Here is a 19,593-nt window from a genome sequence, read left to right as displayed (position 1 = left end):
GGATGCAACTAGCCCCACACTGCGGTGACCACGAGAGGATCTCGGCCGATCTCCAATCGAAAGTCGGATTATGCTTCCGGAGCCAGGGGTACCCCAAGACCACCGAGTAGTGTGGAGACGAAATAACCTGGAGGCAGACCGACTCTCTGTGAACGGCACCAATGGCTATCCCCACTGGAAGGGTCTCATGAGTCACGTGTGGCGGCAGAAGGGGTCTGCCGTCTATCGCCTCAAGAGCCAGTGGGGAACCTCGAGCCTGCAGAGGAATGGAATTGGCGGCAGCGAACACATTATCAATGAACAAACCACCAGCACCAGAGTCCACCAACGCCTGGGTCGTCACCGAGCCCCCGACCCAGGAGAGGACAACAGTGATCAGTGGTTTGTCAACACGGGAAACCGGGGACGAGGAGACTCCACCCAAGATCTGCCCCCGACAGGATCTCAGGTGCGAGCGTTTCCCGGACGGTTCGGACATGCCAACCGAAAATGCCCACCGAGACCACAGTACATGCATCGGCCCTCGCGTCTCCGGAGTACCCTCTCCCCCTCGGACAGGCGAGCAAACCCCAGCTGCATGGGTTCACCCCCAGACAAGTCATCCCCAGGAGGCGTGGGAGGAGAGGGAGGCACGGGTGGGACAGCAAACGTAGGCGCCAATCCGTTAGAAAACCTCCGCAGGCTCTCCTTAAAGGAAGGTCTCTCCCTGAGTCTGGTGTCAATCAAAATCAGGAAAGAAATAAGAGACTCGAGCTCCACTGGTAGGTCCTTAGCTGCAACCTCATCCTTCAAGGCATCCGAGAGACCATGAGAGAAAGCAGCGACCAGAGCCTCATTATTCCAGCCCACTTCTGCTGCCAGGGTACGAAACTCAATGGCGTATTCAGCTACGGATCGTGAACCCTGTCTGATGGACATAAGGAGCTTCGCAGCAGAGGCAGCACGAGCCGGCACATCGAATACCTTCCGAAGAGAAGCAACAAAACCGGAAAACTCGGCAACCACCGGATTGTTGTTCTCCCATAAAGGGCTGGCCCAGGCCAAGGCCTTGTCCGAGAGCAGCGAGATCAAGAAGCCCACCTTTGATCTCTCAGTAGGAAAGGCATGTGGCAGCAACTCGAAATAAATGCCCACCTGGTTAAGGAAACCTCGGCACTGAGTTGGCTCTCCCCCAAAGCGCTGTGGAAGAGGGGCAGAACCGGTCATACCCCGAAACACCGCAGGTGCAACAACAGGTGTCGGGGTAGACTCTGGCGCAACAACCGGAGCGGCAGTAGGAGCGGGCCCAGGAGCGACAACCGACCCATCGGCAACGGGAGCGAAATGAGCCGTGCGTTCAAGCAGGGTTTGCAACGCCACAGCGAACCGACCCAACAGGTGATCCTGCTGATCAAGTCTGGCAACCAGCGTGGGTAGCGAGGATGGCCCTGTACCGTCAGAATTCATGGCTTGGTCCTAATGTCACGGAACCATGAACCAGATGTACAACAAGAGATAAGTGAAAATAAGAAGGCTTTATTGAAAATAAAGCTGTAAAGCAAAAGTCCAAACGGATGGCGAAACCGAAGCAGAGTCTTTGCGAAGCCAGAGGTCAGGAACCAGAAGGGTAGTCAGACGAAGCCAGGATCAGGAACCAGCAGGGTAGTCGGACGAAACCAGGATCAGGAACCAGAAGCAGCAGCAGTCTAGAAGCATGTGAACACAGGAGGACCAAGCAAGGAACTGAAGCCACAGACCTCCTATATATATGAGCTAGGCATCCAGCTCCTCCCGGTGGGAAGGAGGAGCCGCAGGGTGGGAGGCTACAAGAAACCCAGAAACCAAGATGGCCGCCAGCACATGTCAAACGAAGGAGAACAGCAAGAAGGTAAGACCATGACAAGACGATGGCGCAGATAGGCAGCAGCCAACTGACTACACAGGATGTCTCTATAGTAGTTCAGTTTGTCCTCCCTCTCAGCGGGTATAAAAAAGGTCCCTATTTTGGACTGGTAGCGAGGGTCCAACAAGGTGGAGAGCCAGAAGTAATCCTTCTGACGCATGTTGACAATTCGGGCCAAGCAAGGAATTGAGCATGCATCGGGCCATTTGTGCAAGTGACTCAGAGGGACTCCCTTCCTCCATCTCCACTGCATACTGCCACGGTGTGTCTGGGTCCTCTGCCTCATCTTCCTCATCGCCCTGTAGCTCCTCTGGCTGCTCCTGCTCCTCCTCTCCTGTCACCTGTGTATAAAAACCACCCATTTTGCTGCACATTGCTTGTGCTCCAATGTCCTCCTCCTCCTCCAGTTCAGCCCCCACAGGGCTCATATGGCCATGACATCTAGGCGCCACGTCTCCAGTCCCCTCACCAGTCAGATTTACCAGCATCTGTTCCAGGACATGAAGCAGTTGAATGACGTTGTTCATCCCGTAGTCCTAGCGAATGACAAATAACGTGGCCTCCTCAAAGGGACTGAGCAAACGGCAGGTGTTACACATGAGCTGCCACTGGCTGACATCGAAGTTACACAGAGGAGCACTCCTGTCCGCTTGGATCATCAAGAAATCGTTTATGGCCTTTCTCTGTTTGTATAGTCTGTCCAACATATGGAGGGTGGAATTCCAACAGGTGGAAACGTCGCATAGCAGCCTATGTTGGGGTGTGCCGTTCTGCTGCTGCAGCTCAAGGAGGGTGTGCTTTGCGGTGTACGAGTGACGTGCATGCAAAGTTTCCTGGCTATTTTTAGAATGTCTTGCATTTGGGTGGAAGACTTCAGGAACCGCTTGACAACCAGATTGAGCATGTGTGCCACATACACCCAGTAGGACATAAAGAACATGTATTGTCTCTGACCGTAGTTACAGCTCCACACATCGGCGCTGCAGTGCACTTTGGCAGACACCGACAAACTCAAGGACTGGCCCACCTTCTTTTCTACATACGTGTGCAGGGCTGGTACTGCCTTTTTGGCAAAGAAATGACGGCTTGGGACTCTCCACCTTGGCTCGGCACAAGCCATCAGTTCTCTGAAAGGTGCAGAGTCCTCCAATTGAGGGACTGCAGCACCAGTAACTTGGCCAGGAGCACATTCAGCTTCTGAGCCGTTGGATGAGTGCATGCATACTGTTGTCTCTTGGCAATCTCTTCGGTGATCGAAGACACGGCCGCTAGAAGAAACCGGGAGCTCAGGCCTCTCGCTGCGACTCCTGATGCCATGCCTCCTTACTCTGCTGCGACCTCTGCCTGCGCAAGAAACATTTATGCCTCTGCCACTCCTCTGTGCATGGCCTGGCACCTCTCTGTCTGACATACTTTTAGCTGAACTAAATAAATTAAAAGCAAATTAAAACACCCCTAAAAGCGACGAAAATATTTTTCTTTCTGTACTGAAATAGGCCACAAAACTCTTTCAACACATATAACTGCAGAAGTGAACTGAGAATATATTTTTCTTTTTGTACTGAAATAGGCCACTAAACCCTTTTACCACAAATAACTGCACCGGTGAAGTGCGTATATATGTTTCTTTCTGTACTGAAATAGGCCACTAAATGCTTTTGCCATAAATAACTGCACCAGTGAAGTGCGTATATATTTTTCTTTCTTTACTGAAATAGGCCATTAAACACTTTTACCATAAATAACTGCACCAGTGAAGTGCGCATATATTTTTCTTTATGTACTGAAATAGGCCACTAAAAGCTATTACCAAAAATAAATGCAACAGTTAACTGCGCAAATATTTTTCTTTTTAGTACTGAAATACGTCACTAAACGCTTTCACCACAAATAACTGCAACAGTGAACTGCGTATATATTTTTCTGTTAGTACTGAAATACGTCACTAAACGCTTTCACCACCTATAACTGCAGAAGTGAACTGCGTATATATTTTTATTTTTCTACAGATATAAGCCACTAAAGGCTTTTCAACATAGCAATTGCACCCCAAGAACAAATTGCTGAAATGACAGAGCTGTATAATGGCTATTTGGATCCCCAAATAATCTTTCCCTGCACTTGTAAATCGCTTTTCTAGCACTGTCCCTAACGCCTTCTGACGTCTCTCCCTGCACTAAGATGCTGTGAAAGGATTCCTCCCTATCCTTTCCCTGCACTCATAAATAATTTTTTCAGTTTCTTTGTTCGCAATGAGGTTTTTCCTATTGCTGTCCCTAGCGCCTTCTCACGTCTGTCCCTGCAGTCAGAACGCTGGAAAATGGCAGAATCTAAAATGGCTGCCGTATTTGTAAGGCTGTGACATTGCAGGGCTGGCTGCTGATTGGCTGCATGCATGTCAATCTGGGTGATCCTGCCTTCCCAGAGTTCCTCGCCCCATGTCCTCAGTCCTCACACGTGTAGCCACCATTTTAGGAAAAATTGCGATTCGTTACCACGAAACGCGAGGAAATTCGCATTTCTTGTGAATAGACTTTTTCCTGAAATTCGGATCGAATTCTACTTCGTTTGATTCGATTCTCTCATCTCTAGTTACCACGAAGCCTGAGGAAATTCGCTCATCTCTAATAATAATAAACTTGGGAGTTTCTTTAATAATCTATAAAGTTTTTTATATGAACATAGGCTGGTTGAGGTGCTGTACACTGCATATCTATATATAGTGCAGAAAGTCTACTGTGTTATATGCCAATTGTGTAGGGAGTGGGAGACCAAGGGCCCACCTTGCTTAGGGGCCCACCCGGGGAATTCACCTGTACCCCTATGGGCCAGTCCAAGCCTGTTTGCAACACATGTTTGTGGAAGCGTTTCATGGCACGAACAAAGGAGATTTCTGAGGACCTCATAATAAGAGTTGTTGATGCTCATCAGGCTGGAAACTGTTACAAAACCATCTTAAAGAGTTTGGATCTACAATCAGAAAGACTGCGCACAAATTAAGATAATTCAAAACCATTATTTTCCTTCTCAGGAGTGATCAACCACCAAAGATGATGCCAAGAGAAAGATGTTCAATAAATTGGGCCTGTTTGTGGACAGTTTGCTATAAATGATGGAATAATGAATTCTGAATTATACCAGCAGATTTTAAAGTAAAATGTAAGGACATCAGTTAATCTGCTGAATAAGCTGAACATGGGTCATGCAGCAAGGCAACAACCCTAAGAACGCAAGTCGTTCTATTAAAGCAGGGATGGCCAACCTGAGGCTCTCCAGCTGTTTCAAAACTACAACTCCCAGCATGCCCAGACTACCTACAGCTATCAGCTTACAGCAGGGCATGGTGGGGGTTTTAGTTTCACAACAGCTGGAGAGCCGCAGGTTGGCCATGCCTGTATTAAAGAATGGTAAAAGAAGAATAAAATTAATGTTTTGGAATAGCCAAGTGAAAGTCCTGACCTTAATCGAATAGAAATGTTGTGGAAGTTGCGAGCAGTTCATGGAAGGAAACCCACCAATGTAACAATTGAAGCTGTGTTGTATGGAGGAATGGGCTAACATTCCCCCAAGCCAATGTGCAGGACTAATCGACTAGAAATGTTTAGTTGCAGTTATTGCTGCACAAGGGGATCACACCAGATACTGAAAGCAAAGGTTCCCATACTTTTGCCACTCAGACATGTGATAAATAATGGATCATTTTCTTCAATAACTAAATGACCGAGTCTAATATTTTTGACTTATTAGTTTCATTTGGTTATGTTTATCTACTTTTAGGACTTGAGTGAAAATCTGATTCAGTTTCAGGTCAAATTTATACAGAAGTATAGACAATTCTGAAGGGATCACAAAACCATTGTGCATATATTGCTATGGGCTTACTAAAGAGTTTTGAGTGCCATGAACATTAGAGTCACTTTAGCCATAGCAATCATTGCAGCTGTCATGAGGCCCATAGTGGGGGTGGTCACTGAGATGAAGACCATTAAAAAAAACAAAAAAAAACAATGTGATGTTAAATACTTTTGCCTTTAAGGACAAAATTATTATAGTAGAGGTATCTTTATTGGCTAACCAGAAAAATTCTATTTGCAGGCTTTCAGACCACAGAGGCTCCAGCATCAGGTAGTATACAAATTAATGATTGTGAGAAAGGCACAACATTTAAAATATGTTGCAGACATTTGTTCTTGGGGTGATACATGATTCAGATAAGACAAAGCAATAAAACTAAAGTTCTTGTTATAGGTGGACAGGCAACAGAGGTTAAGACTTAAGGTGGATTTACACGGGCAGACGAGCAGCCAATTGTCGAGAAGGAAGTGTTCCTTCCCGACAGTCGGCTGCTCATTAAGTGGAGGTGAAGCGCTGCAGTTACATGCAGCGATCACCTCCACAGTATGAGGTCGAGGCATTGCTATTGCCATCGCTCATCATCATACATCTGCATTGTTTCTGGGCAGAAGATCACTGTTTAGACAGCACAATCTGCTGCCCAGAACCGATAATTTAAGTGCCTGCACCAACGATCATTTCACCCAATGAACAAGTGTTTCACTTGTTCATCGGGTGATCGGCTGCAAATTTAGACGGGCAGATTGTCTGGAATGAGCATTCCTGACAATAAGCCTGATTATCTGCCTGTCTAAATCCACCTTTAGGAATTAAGGAGATCTGGAGTTTAATTGGAAGAAGGGGTTGTGTATGTCCAAGTAGTGGGTCGTAATTCCAAGTGTTAAATTGAGTCCTCTTTTCAATGACTAGAATGTTAGTTTGAATTCCCAGATTTTTCTATCTTTGTTGGTCTTTAAGTTACTTTTCAGTAATACCTTTAAATCCATGATACTGTGGTCTGGTCCAGAGAAGTTTTGCCCCACAAGTGTATCCACATTTTTCTTTATTATGTGCCTATGTAAATTCATCCTTGATCATAGATTTTCCATGGTTTCCCCAATATATATGTCGTTATTGGGGCACTTTGTGAATTGTATCATGTACACCACATTGGAGGACACACATGAGAAAGTGTCAGTAATTTTGTAGTCCCATGTGTTGGATATGTGAACGATGTCTGTTGATAAGATATTGGTACAGATTTTGCATTTCTTACTATAACAAGGGAATGTGTCCATAGAATGGCCATACTTGTTTGGCTGCCTCCGAAGCTTTGGGTTTGGTCCTCAATTGCTCAGATGGGTCAGCATCCTGTATAGCAACCCGGTGGTTATCCAAAAGTTTCCCCCTTCACAGAGGAACGAGACAGGGCTGCCCCTTGTCACCACTCCTATTTGCCTTGGCAATTGAAACCTTGGCCATTAGGGTGAGAAACAGTAATAACATAACTGGAATGACCATGGGAGAGTGGGAGGTTCGTATAGGACTATATGCTGACGATATGATCCTATATCTGTCTTCACCTGACTCGTCCCTCAGCAGTGCGGTGGCTTTGATAGATGAATTTGGGGATTAGTCACGTCTGAGAATTAACTGGGGGAAATGGGTGTACATGCCACTGGGCAGGGCCAAATGGAATGGCCCCTCTCATGTTGCCCAGCTGAAAGCAGTGGACACATTTAAATATCTAGGAATCAAAATCACTAAGCGACACTCTCAGGCTCTATCACTTAATATTTGCCCATTAATCGAGCACATTCGGAACAAATTTAAAAACTGGAAATCTTTACCCATCTCAGTGGCAGGACTCATTAACTTAGTCAAAATGATCATACTCCCAAAGGTTTTATATGCTGTTCAGCACTCAGAAACACCCATACCCAAATCAGTGTTCAAAGAATTAGACTCCATGACTAGGGTCTTTATTTGGGGCAGATCCCGAGCTAGAGATCTTTATTTGGGGCAGATCCCGAGCTAGAGGGAGGTATGGCCCTACCGGATTATTTTATATATTATTTAGCTGGCCAGATACGGCTCATTAACACCTGGTTCACAACAGAAGACATATCTACTTCAGAGTACTTCTTAAAAACCTACCTAAACTGTACATAATACTCTATGGTTGGTATTAGAAGGGTCACCTACAGTAAGTTCCAAAGGTCAATGCTACCACTGCATAAATTGGCACAGACTGTTTGGAAAGAGGCTAAATTACTGGCCAAATTTGCAGAGCTTGTCATACCTTTGTGGGAAAATCAGTCCATGCCAAGTTTGCAGAGGGTGATGGAAGCGGACAGATGGAAATCGGCGGGAGCTAAAACCCTTGGCGATATCTATGATAAAGGAATTATAATGACATTTGAGACTTTGGCACAAAAGTACAACATACCGCGTACCCATTTCTTCTCATACTTGCAACTTAGGGCTGCAAAACAGAGTCAATTTCCACATAACAGCACCAGAGTTTCCAAATACCCACTTATAGGAGTTGTCAAAACCCAGGGTCCCAGAGGCTTAGTATCGGCAATCTACTCGCACTTAGTACAAGCAAAGATCAGTGCAAATCCCCTCCCAGTAATAGACAAATGGAAAAGAAGGATACCCACACTCACAGATGAATCCATAATGACTTTATTGGAATCACATTTACAAGTATCACCCGCAATCAATAAAAAAATAATCAGACATATCTAACACCAACTAGGATGTATAGAATGGGCAGAGTGTTATCCACAGCATGCCCGTGGTGTGGGGAACTGGAGGTGGATTTCTGGCACATGATTTGGAGCTGCACCCCGATAGCTATGTTTTGGAGGGAGGTGACTGATCTTCTTTCCTCTTTACTGCCCGTTCGGGTGCCCTGCACTCCTGAGGTCTGCCTGTTAGGAATACTGAATGAAGATAATTAGGATCACTATATGACAATATTCCTGAGGGAATCCCTGTTTATGGCACATAAATGTATTGCTCTGAGATGGTACAGCCACCGAACTTGACCATGTGGAAATTACAGATAAATCAGATCCTACCATATGTAGTACTAGTATACAAACATCGCAACAAACCACAAAAATGTGATAGAGTTTGGGGCCTGTGGTGTGGGGCAGCACAAACTATGTATTCAACCTCGAGACTGCGACAAGTCATATCAGCAGCTCGAGGAAGTGTGGTTTATTCGGTTTAATGGGGATACCTGTACATATTAAAATTCACTGTATGTCAATTAAAGAAATAGGGAGTATGTAACATTGCAATGGGTGGTTAGAGAAACTGTTTAAACGGTTGCTATATTTTTCTGTATCAAGAGAATTGGACCACATAGGTCTTTTGATTTCTATATCTATACTGTATTCGGCAACAAAAGTATATGATGCTGTTGTTTTTCCAATTCAGTTTAAAAAAAAACAAGGGAATGTGCCATCACTGATGGTGATGGCAGGGCACTTCTGACTAGGTCTTAATTCTGATAGGCAATTTTAGGCAGGGAGAGAAAACTCTGGGAATTTAAATTGATAACAGTATTCCAGTCACTGAAAAGAGGACTCAATCTAACATCTGGATTTATGACACTACACGAACACCCCCGACTGACTCCAGATCTCCTTAATTTCTAAGGGTACGTTCACATATACAGCAGAATCTCTGGTGGTCTGTTCCAGCATACAATATTTTTTTTGTCCTCTCGAAAGCCAGCATTTATGCTGGAAACCGGACGAATCACTGACAGATCCATTATAGTCAGTGAGGATCTGGCGGTTCTATATTGGATATGGTAAAATCCGGTAGTCTGTTACTCTGCCGGAACAGACTACTGAAGTTCATGCCACATATGTTTACCTAGCCTTAGTCTTAGCGTACACACAACAGTAACAAAAACGGCCATGAAAAACACACTGTCTATTTTTCAACCAGTTTTGCATCCACTCTCTGGCCATCTGGCTGTTTTTAATAGCCATTTTGCATGTGCTTTTAACGGCCATTAAAAAATGACTCACCTCATCCACTTGCATGCGCAGAGGCAGTTGCTCCTCTCTTAATGCTGAAGGACCTGCCAAAGGACTTGCGCTCATGCGTGATGACGTCACCATGTGCTCCCAGCATGATCGCGTGACATCAACACGCTTGAGCGTAGGTCCTTCAGCGTCGAGAGAGGAGCGACTGCCTCTGCAAATGCAAGTAGAAGAGGCAAGTACATTTTTTAACCCCTAAAAAGCCATTTTGCACTAGTGTACCCATTTTAATGGCCATAAAAACTGTCCCAATGATTTCAATGTAGTCTGTTTGGCCGTGAAAAATGACAAAAATAGGACAGCTGCTATTCACTGGCTGTTAAAACCACATTGTGAATAGCCCAATTGACTTTACTTTGTTCTAAAAACAGCTGTGTGAATGTAGCCTAAACCTCTATCACCTGTCCATCGGTAACAATAACTTAGTTTTATTGCTCAGTCTTATCTTAATGTATCACCTCATGTACAAATGTCTGTAACATCTTTTAAATGTTGTGTCTTTCCAACAATAATTCATTTGACTGCTGCCTGATGAAGGAGCCTCTGTGGTTTGAAAGCTTGCAAACATAATCTTTCTGTTTAGCCAAAAATGGTATTACTGCTTAAAATGTTTGCATTACTGCCTCTTCATCTAGCCATTGAGGTTCCTTGCTGTACCTTGCTATGGGACCATACGAATTCTAGTTATGCCTCTGGCTGTCCCCTGTATTCTTGCTAGTAGAAATGGAGGAGATAAATGGAGTGGAAGCAGTGCATGTGCATGGCCTACTGCTTGCAAGTCTATGGGCGATACAATGGTTGAGACTGGAGAGACTGTAATGGAGAGTGTCACCACTTAGCTCCATTTATCTCTTCCTGGCCTGATTATAAAAAAAACTGGTGACATATGATCCCTTTTTTCAAAATTGGTGGGTGTGTCGGGCGTTAAACCACCATTTATGTAAAGGTAGTTATGCACATTAGATGAATTTGGACCAAAATACCACAGATGGGGTCCTTTGATAACATTTCTAATCATTGGATGACTCTTAGAAGCAGAGCTGTACACAGATCTTTTAGGGACCCACAGCAAAACATTGTTTGGCCCCCACCAAGTAAGAAGTCTGCAAATGTAAAAAAAAAATTTTTATAATGTGGAGGAAATTTTTTAATGAAAAAAGTCACCAACTTTACCAGACTTTTGTGTTGGAAAATATGGAGCAGGTGCATTATTAACAAAGCACACATTATATAAATATGTGGTGCTTCCCCTGACACAATATATTCTAAAACTGTCCACTAGGGGGAGCTCCCACTGCATGCTCACTCCATCTCCTCCATGGCTGTGACCAAATGTCCAGGATGAACCGAAATACTAGTGTTGGCCCTATGACTGTTATGCTTGGAGCATCTTAACAAAAGATGAACACCTTGCATTTCATTTGCTACATGTGCCGTGTTATATGATTCACTAAGATTGAGGATTTTTCCTCACCACAGAGCGCTATTCTCCAGAGTGCTGACCAAGAATTGTTATAGTGGTCTGCATCCATGGCAGGTATGCCACTGGTTAGAAGTAGCCATCAATTTCTGTGAGACCAGCCTACTTTCTGTTTGGTGTGTTGTTGTCCCAACTCTGCCTCAGTGGGAGACGTTGGAAAAAAGAAGTGTTGGCCGTGCTTCGTTTCAACATTCTCAATCCTTTTGTTCTCAGGGAAAATGAGCTGCCAATAGAGGTGTCTAGCAGTTGGGTCCGCATTCAACTGAACGTTTGGCTTATAGCTATCTAAAGTATATGAGCAGCCTAACACTTCTTAGGCTACTTTCACACTTGCATTCGGGGTTCCGCTTGTGAGTTCCGTTTGAAGGCTCTCACAAGCGGCTCCGAACGGATCCGTACTGCCCCAATGCATTCTGAATGGATGCGGATCCGCTCAGAATGCATCAGTTTGGCAACGTTTGGCCTCCAATCCGCTCAGCAGGCGGACACCCGAACGCAGCTTGCAGCGTTTTCGTGTCCGCCTGGCCGTGCGGAGCCAAACGGATCCGTCCAGGCTTACAATGCAAGTCAATGGGGACGGATCCGTTTGACGTTGACACAAAATGGTGCAATTGTAAACGGATCCGTCCCCCATTGACTTTCAATGTAAAGTCAGGAGTCCCTATTAATATACTATCAGATTGGAGTTTTCTCGAATCCTATGGTATATTTTAACTTGAAGCGTCCCCATCACCATAGGAACACCTCTATGTTAGAAAATACCATCGGATTTGAGTTAGATCGTGAAACTCAGATCCAACAGTATATTCTAACACAGAGGTGTTCCCATGGTGATGGGGATGCTTCAAGTTAGAATATACTAAAATAACTGTGTACATGACTGCCCCCTGCTGCCTGGCTGCCTGGCAGAAAATATAATGGGTGTGGAGAATGGGCAGGAACTTTACATGTGGGTGGGGACTTCACTCGTACTGAGCATGCTCAGTTTGCCGGGTAGGAAAATATCTGAGGTAGGAAAATATCTCAGAACACCGGCCCCCCCTCCCCCCCCCCTGTTTTTAACTCATTGGTGGCCAGTGCGGCCGGTCCCCCTCCCCCCTAATTAAAATGACCGACCCCCCCATCATTTGTGGCAGCGGAGAGTTCCGATTGGAGTCCCAGTTTAATCGCATTGCTTATAGCACAGACCTTTCACTTACCAGTAGGAGGAGTGCCTGGCCGGTCACAGACATCGCAGGTAAGTATAATGCTTCTAAAATTGCTAAGTAACCATGGCAGCCAGGAATGCAGTAGCGTCCTGGTTGCCATGGTTACTGATCTGAGTCCCAGCGATTAAACTGGGACTCCGATCGGAACTCTCCGCTGCCACCAATGATGGGGGGTCGGTCATTTTAATTAGGGGGGGGGGCGGCCGCACTGGCCACCAATGAGTTAGAAATAGGGGGGGGGGGAGGGGGGGGCTGGCCGCACTGGCCACCAATGAGTTAAAAACAGGGGGGGGAGGGAGGGGGGGCCCGGCCGCACTGGCCACCAATGAGTTAAAAACAGGGGGGAGGGAGGGGGGGCCGGCTGCACTGGCCACCAATGAGTTAAAAACAGGGGGGGAGGGAGGGGGGGCCGGCCGCACTGGCCACCAATGAGTTAACAACAGGGGGGGGAGGGAGGGGGGGCCGGCCGCACTGGCCACCAATGAGTTAAAAACAGGGGGGGGAGGGAGGGGGGGCCCGGCCGCACTGGCCACCAATGAGTTAAAAACAGGGGGGAGGGAGGGGGGGCCGGCTGCACTGGCCACCAATGAGTTAAAAATGGGGGGGGAGGGAGGGGGGCTGGCCGCACTGGCCACCAATGAGTTAAAAACAGGGGGGGGGGGGGGGGGGGGGTCGGCCGCACTGGCCATCAATGAGTTAAAAACAGGGGTGGAGAGGGAGGGGGGTCGGCCGCACTGGCCACCAATGAGTTAAAAACAGGGGGGGGGGGTCGGCCGCACTGGCCACCAATGAGTTAAAAACAGGGGGGGAGGGAGGGGGGGCCGGCCGCACTGGCCACCAATGAGTTAAAAACAGGGGGGGAGGGAGGGGGGGCCGGCCGCACTGGCCACCAATGAGTTAAAAACAGGGGGGGAGGGAGGGGGGCCGGCCGCACTGGCCACCAATGAGTTAAAAACAGGGGGGGGGAGGGAGGGGGGGCCGGCCGCACTGGCCACCAATGAGTTAAAAACAGGGGGGAGGGAGGGGGGGCCGGCTGCACTGGCCACCAATGAGTTAAATACAGGGGAGGGAGGGAGGGGGGGGGGGTCTGCCCCCTGCTGCCTGGCAGCACCTGCCAGGCAGCAGGGGGCAGTCATGTACACAGTTCTTTTAGTATATTCTAACTTGAAGCGTCCCCATCGCCATGGGAACGCCTCTGTGTTAGAATATACTGTCGGATCTGAGTTTTCACAAAGTGAAAAATCAGATCTGAAAAAAACTGTTATGCAGACGGATCCGTTCTGAACGGATGCAAGCGTTTGCATTATAGGAGCGGATCCGTCTGTACAGACACAAGACGGATCCGCTCCGAACGCAAGTGTGAAAGTAGCCTTACCTACACTAAGACATGCCCCTTAAAGATACATGTCACTAGATAATAAATGAGTGCATAAATGTTTGTATTTTGCTATCTGTGTTCAGTATAATCTATTTATCATCCAGTCAATGATGGTCATGACAAATTATCATTGTTTACTTTGTATCATTATAATGCGTATACTGTCAGTAGGTTATTCTAGTGGGAATCTGTGATCTCTCCACTTGTCTGATTATGTTAATGACAGAGCTAGATGTGACAGGAGCTGTGTTATCTTGTTAATATGAGAAAAGAAGCAAACAGGAAGCCAAAAAAATTAAAGGCAGTGGAAGGGACAGAAAAGAACAATGATGTCAGGCTTATATTAGTGTGAGGGAGCTATATGAAACAAAGTTCCTATAGGTCTTCAATATTGTACTTCCAGAAACCCCCATTAACAGACTTCTTTCTTAGTCCTGTTGTATTTGAATATGGCTCCCAATCTATAACAAGCTTTGAGTCCTCTCATTTAGACTGTAGCCACAAAAAACTCTGTAATGTGCTTGTGCCATTCAAGGTACAGTTACAGTATAATTGCAATGTTCTATGCAAAATGTGATGTTTTCGTTAAAAATGTTAAATTGTTGTTTTTTTTTAATCTAAGATGTTTGAAAGTAACAGAGTGAAGTTTTACATGCAGACAGAAGTTTCTGAACTGAGGGAACAAGAAGGAAAGGTATCTATCTATCTTTTTATCTATCTATCTAACAAAAGAAGAAAAACTGCAGCACTTCCAATGTGGTGAAAGAAAAATGAAGTCCTTTATTCACCCGTGCAACGTTTCAGTCCACTTACTGGGACTGTTATCAAGCTTGATAACGGTCCCAGTAAGTGGACTGAAACGTTGCACGGGTGAATAAAGGACTTCATTTTCCTTTCACCACATTGGAAGTGCTGCAGTTTTTCTTCTTTTTGTATACATTTGGACGGTTGGTTGCGTCAGTACTGCTGGCACTGCAGACTTAAAGGGGTTGTCCGGGTTCAGAGCTGAACCCGGACATACCCTTATTTTCACCCAGGCAGCCCCCCTTAGGCAAGGCATCGGAGCATCTCATGCTCTGATGCGCTCCCTTGCCCTGCGCTAGATCACGCAGGGCACAGGCTTTTTTGTTTATCATAACACATTGCCGGGCGGAAACTTCCGCCCGGCAGTGTGTTCGGTGATGTCACCGGCTCTGATGGGCGGGCTTTAGCGCTGCCCTAGCCCTTTTACTGGCTAGGGCAGCGCTAAATCCCGCCCATCAGTGCCGGTGATGTCACTGGGTTTCCTGGCAGCCCCATGGAGAGTCCCAGTACGTCACCGGATCTCCAAAAAATGCCTTTGCCCTGCGCAATTTAGCGCAGGGCAAAGGAGAGCATCGGAGCATGAACTGCTCCGATGCTCAAGTCAGGGGGGCTGCCGGGGGGAAAATGAACCCGGACAACCCCTTTTAAGTAGTGGTTAGTGCTGCCTTGGATTTCCTTTTTTTTTATCTATCTATCTATCTATCTATCTATCTATCTATCTAGTATCTACATGTATCTATCTATCTTTTTGCAGTCTGCAAAGGAGTCTATCATTCTTACTGAGGTCTCCACTCTTGTTCTTTTTACTTTAATTAGCTATAGTTTATGCCTTGTATTAAAATACTTGATTTTTGCATTTTTCTTATCACATATGTACAGTGAAATGAAATAAATTTCTGAAAACTTTTGACACATATATCGGGCAAAACCAAGCAGTGGCATATGCATGGAGCCCCCATACTCAGGGGACCATAGACACTGTGTGACAATGCATAATTGTTATAGGGGAGAATACCTCCAAAAACATATCATGTTTCATTTCATTGGGGCTTGATCGCATTCCTGACATTCTTATCATATGTGCTAAACGTAAACCCTCTACTTTTGTCACTATCTACCATAAAGTGGCATATGTCACCAATAGGAACCCAAGCAACAAAAATATATACCATGTGGCAATCCCCCAAAAATGTTTTTGTCCCTCTAATTTATATGTGTACTGGTATACATAAACTGTTTCTTTAATAAGCCTACGACACTGTAACGGATCTCCTGGCACCCCGACCGGGTACCTCCGTTGATGGATGCTCCTAGTGCTTCCCGAGGACTCCAAGCACTCCACTTGACACCGTAAGCACTGCAGACCCCACGAACCGCCGAAGCTTGGTTGAGGTCTCACCGTCTCCTACCCACCCTGGACCTACGACAAGGCTCCAGGCTCCAGTGGGTGAACCTCTCCTAAATCCAGAGAGCAGGAACAGCTCTTACAAGAGCTAGGAGTTATAGCCAGGGGAGTATACAGCGTATAGCAATCCCCATACACATGAGACGAGGCTCTATGTTGAATGTAAAACAGGAACTCTTTATTGAACACACAAGCATTGACTTATATACACATTTTCAACAAGGGTACCCCCCCTGTGGACCTGGTTGGGAACTGAGGACATGACATAGCAGCCAATCCTTTACAGTTTAAACACAAAAACTAACCCTATTCAACAAACACAATGGCATTGTCTGTGACGCAATTAACAAACACCACATGCAAACAGACATCTTCACCCCCTCCATAATGAATGAATAGGGACAGTGGAGACACGTGATGGGATTATCTCCTGAGTGTATCATATGTTGATCTACTCATCTAGGAGTCGGCTGCTATTATAATCAACTATCTTAATCCCATCACTAACACAATCAGTGGGAGTCTCAGTGCAGAGTTAACCCTTTTTGTGTTGCTGAATCCACACCATGCCTTTTTAATGGGCAATAGGAAATATGTGGCATATAAATTACACACATAAATCAGGGTTCATAGTTCCTTGTAATCCCAAAAGGTCTTAGGGGGTCTCCATAGTTCTCGGTCCATAGTCTGTAGGAAGGAGGCTGGCCCTCAGGCTTCTCAAGCAGCCCCTGTAATGGTTCAGTCCGTCACAGCCACATTGATTTATGGATGTATTTTCAGACTCCGTTACTATTTTCAGATCATGTGACACCCGATGTGACTCGCTATGCGGACAGGAAGTCAGTTTCTTTGGCCATTTCCATTTGAGCTGTGATGTCATTCTCAGGAATAAATAAAGAAACGGACTTCCTGTTCACACATCAGACACTGTGAGATCCAGCGAGTCACATCGGGTGCCACATGATCTAACCACCAAAAGTAACGTAAAAATACATCAATCAGTCAATATGTAAGTTTGTTAAAACAAACAGTTATGTATACAAGCTCACTATTAACCAGGAGCATAAAAACATTTTTTCTGGGATTATATCTGTAAGTTTTTTATTTAGAAAACAGAGCTCGAATACAGCAGAGGAGCACATGGACACGTATCTATACTCTTACTGAAGTATTCTTGCTATGTTATTTTGTCCTTATATTTTGTCTGGCTTCATGTCTTGAATATTATACCTTTCAGCTGAAAGAAGTGGTGCTGAAGAGTGGGAAAGTTCTACGAGCAGATGTTTGTGTCATTGGAATAGGTAAGATGTATGTTTAATAGAAAGTAATGCCTCTGAACTGTCTCAAATAAAATCCTTACTGCTGTATACAGAGCTTTTAAACAGACATTGGGGGGAATTTATCAAGGCCTGTATATTGATTTTATGCCGAAATTAAATTTTGTTGCACAAATGCGAATTTTCAAAAAGTTGCAAAAATGTTGCAGTTTTACTCCAGTAGGGGGTGGCTTAAAACTGCAGTAACATTTCTAGACATACAAGAGGTCATTTATGATTAGATATTAGATATCTGTCGCAGATTAGGTTGTAAAGAGTATTTGAGGCCGAATCTGCGACTTCTTCCCTTTCCACGCCACGTATGCCAGTTCTAAAAAAGGGTGTGTGGCATGGGTGGGGAAGGGGGTGGTCCGGAAGGCCTGTCTGACTTATCATTTTCTATGCCAGGCTGGTTCCTCTACATAACTTGGGCACATCGAGCGCCAGTTTAGGGGTATTAAGACCGGCGTCTAAAACACCGGTCTTATTAAATGACCCTAACGGTATTTGAATGTACACCAAATTTATCAAGCAACCTGTAAAGTTTGATACATTTAGGACAAATTACAGCCAGATAGATGGAAGGAAAATTTACAAAAAATTCCCCTGAAGATAGATCAACTCCATATTTTTCTTGCTACTTTTCCTAAAATATTCTTTTACTAAAGTCACATTGAGCTTTTTAAAATACTTTTAAAATAATGCCTTGAAGTTCAAGAATTTTTAATGAAGTACATTTTGCACATGCATTTTTTCTCTGATTTTTAATTTCAAATACAAAAGCCTAAAAGCCTGAGTGTCATATGCTACTGTATGTATGTGTACAGTGGTATACATTGCAGTCTTCAACCAGAAACATGTGTTGGGAAATACTGTGCCAGTGTATGCCTCCCACGGAAAGAAAAATAATACGTAAACAGAGCCTTGCTACTTCTTCCTTGTACAGAATCCCTGTGTACCTCCTGTATGGTGGATGAAGCCAAAACAATAAACTAATTGCAAACAATATTTGTATTTTAGGAGCAAGTCCAACAACAGGTTTTCTAAAACAGAGTGGTATGACCATTGATTCCAAAGGATACATTCCTGTTAACAAGGTAAAATTGTGGATTGATTAAAGTTGAGACTACATTTGCAGTGACCCAGGAAGAGGATAGTATTGCAGAGGATAGGAGTGATAAGAATGGTGGTAGTAGTTACTCTGACACTATCCTGGGCCATGCAACGATAGGAAAGACACACCTTTCTTACCTTCAGGGCACACCCTGGTTTTAGGTTTCTCCTGCCTGGTAGTGGTTCAGGGTGACCTTCATGGTGATGGAAGAGGCAATTGTGAGACAGTTTTGTAGAAGAACAGTTCTTTACTAAAGAATTAAGTTCAAGCATATCAGTTACAGCATGCATGGACCAGCAGATGTGCTTTGTAACAGTTCTTAGAGGTTACATGGCTGCAGTCAGAGTTAACAGGCATGGTAGTGTCTTTGGAGTTATTATGTACACACTGCACTCCACTAGCTGACTGTTGTTCAGGAATAAAGGGATTCTATATTAGAAAGTTAAGTGAGATGCTGCAACCACGGGTAGGTCTCCAACGTCCGTCATAATGTGGCACCATTTGTATACTGGTTGTCGTACTCACAGCAAAATTCTCCACAAATGTCCTCTTTTGGATATGGATAGTTAAGTAGGTGATCAATCTGCACTCCGGGTGTTTCCAGGCACTGTAAGACTTTAAACAACTTGACACAGGGCTATGGAGGCAAGAGGTCCTTGTTAGACAGCAATTCTCCACAGGCTTTTCCATGCACCACTTTGGCATCTGGCATACTCCTTTGCAATAGCACTGGAGCGGTCCTCCTCTTTGCTGTTTAGAACTTGACTTTGGCTGGTTCAATCCAGAGCAGGATTCAGCTAACTGAGCTCCTCTCACCAAACTTGGCTGGCAGAGCTGCTCCCTCATGGGTCGAGGGTGAAAACAGACTGGAATTTATGGCCTGTTAAATCCACACTGGTCCTTTGCATGAAAATGCATAAATACACATTTAATCACAGTTTTTACCTTTTTAGCATCCCTTTACATACAAAAGCACATAAAACCCATTTGCAGTGTACTACTGCTCTGCCGCGGGACGCTGCTCATTAGAGTGTATCAGCCTTTGAGAAGAGAGGTGCATGATTAAAAGTCTGTGAAGTAAACCTGCACCCGGCTATTAGCA

The 19,593-nt window shown here is 45.2% G+C and overlaps 1 protein-coding gene across 1 annotated transcript in view; it reads left to right on the top strand.

Moving 5' to 3' along the window:
* LOC120990756 (apoptosis-inducing factor 3-like) overlaps window positions 1–19,593 on the top strand; it is a 101,316-nt gene that overhangs the window by 40,967 nt on the left and 40,756 nt on the right. Inside the window, 3 exon segments of the mRNA XM_040419658.1 lie at window positions 14,475–14,546; window positions 17,299–17,362; window positions 18,398–18,474. Of these exon segments, the coding sequence (XP_040275592.1) occupies window positions 14,475–14,546; window positions 17,299–17,362; window positions 18,398–18,474 (213 nt within the window).

The sequence above is a fragment of the Bufo bufo genome, chromosome 2, assembly GCF_905171765.1.
Source record: "Bufo bufo chromosome 2, aBufBuf1.1, whole genome shotgun sequence".
NCBI lineage: Eukaryota > Metazoa > Chordata > Amphibia > Anura > Bufonidae > Bufo > Bufo bufo.
This window is presented reverse-complemented; position numbering and strand designations above follow the sequence as displayed.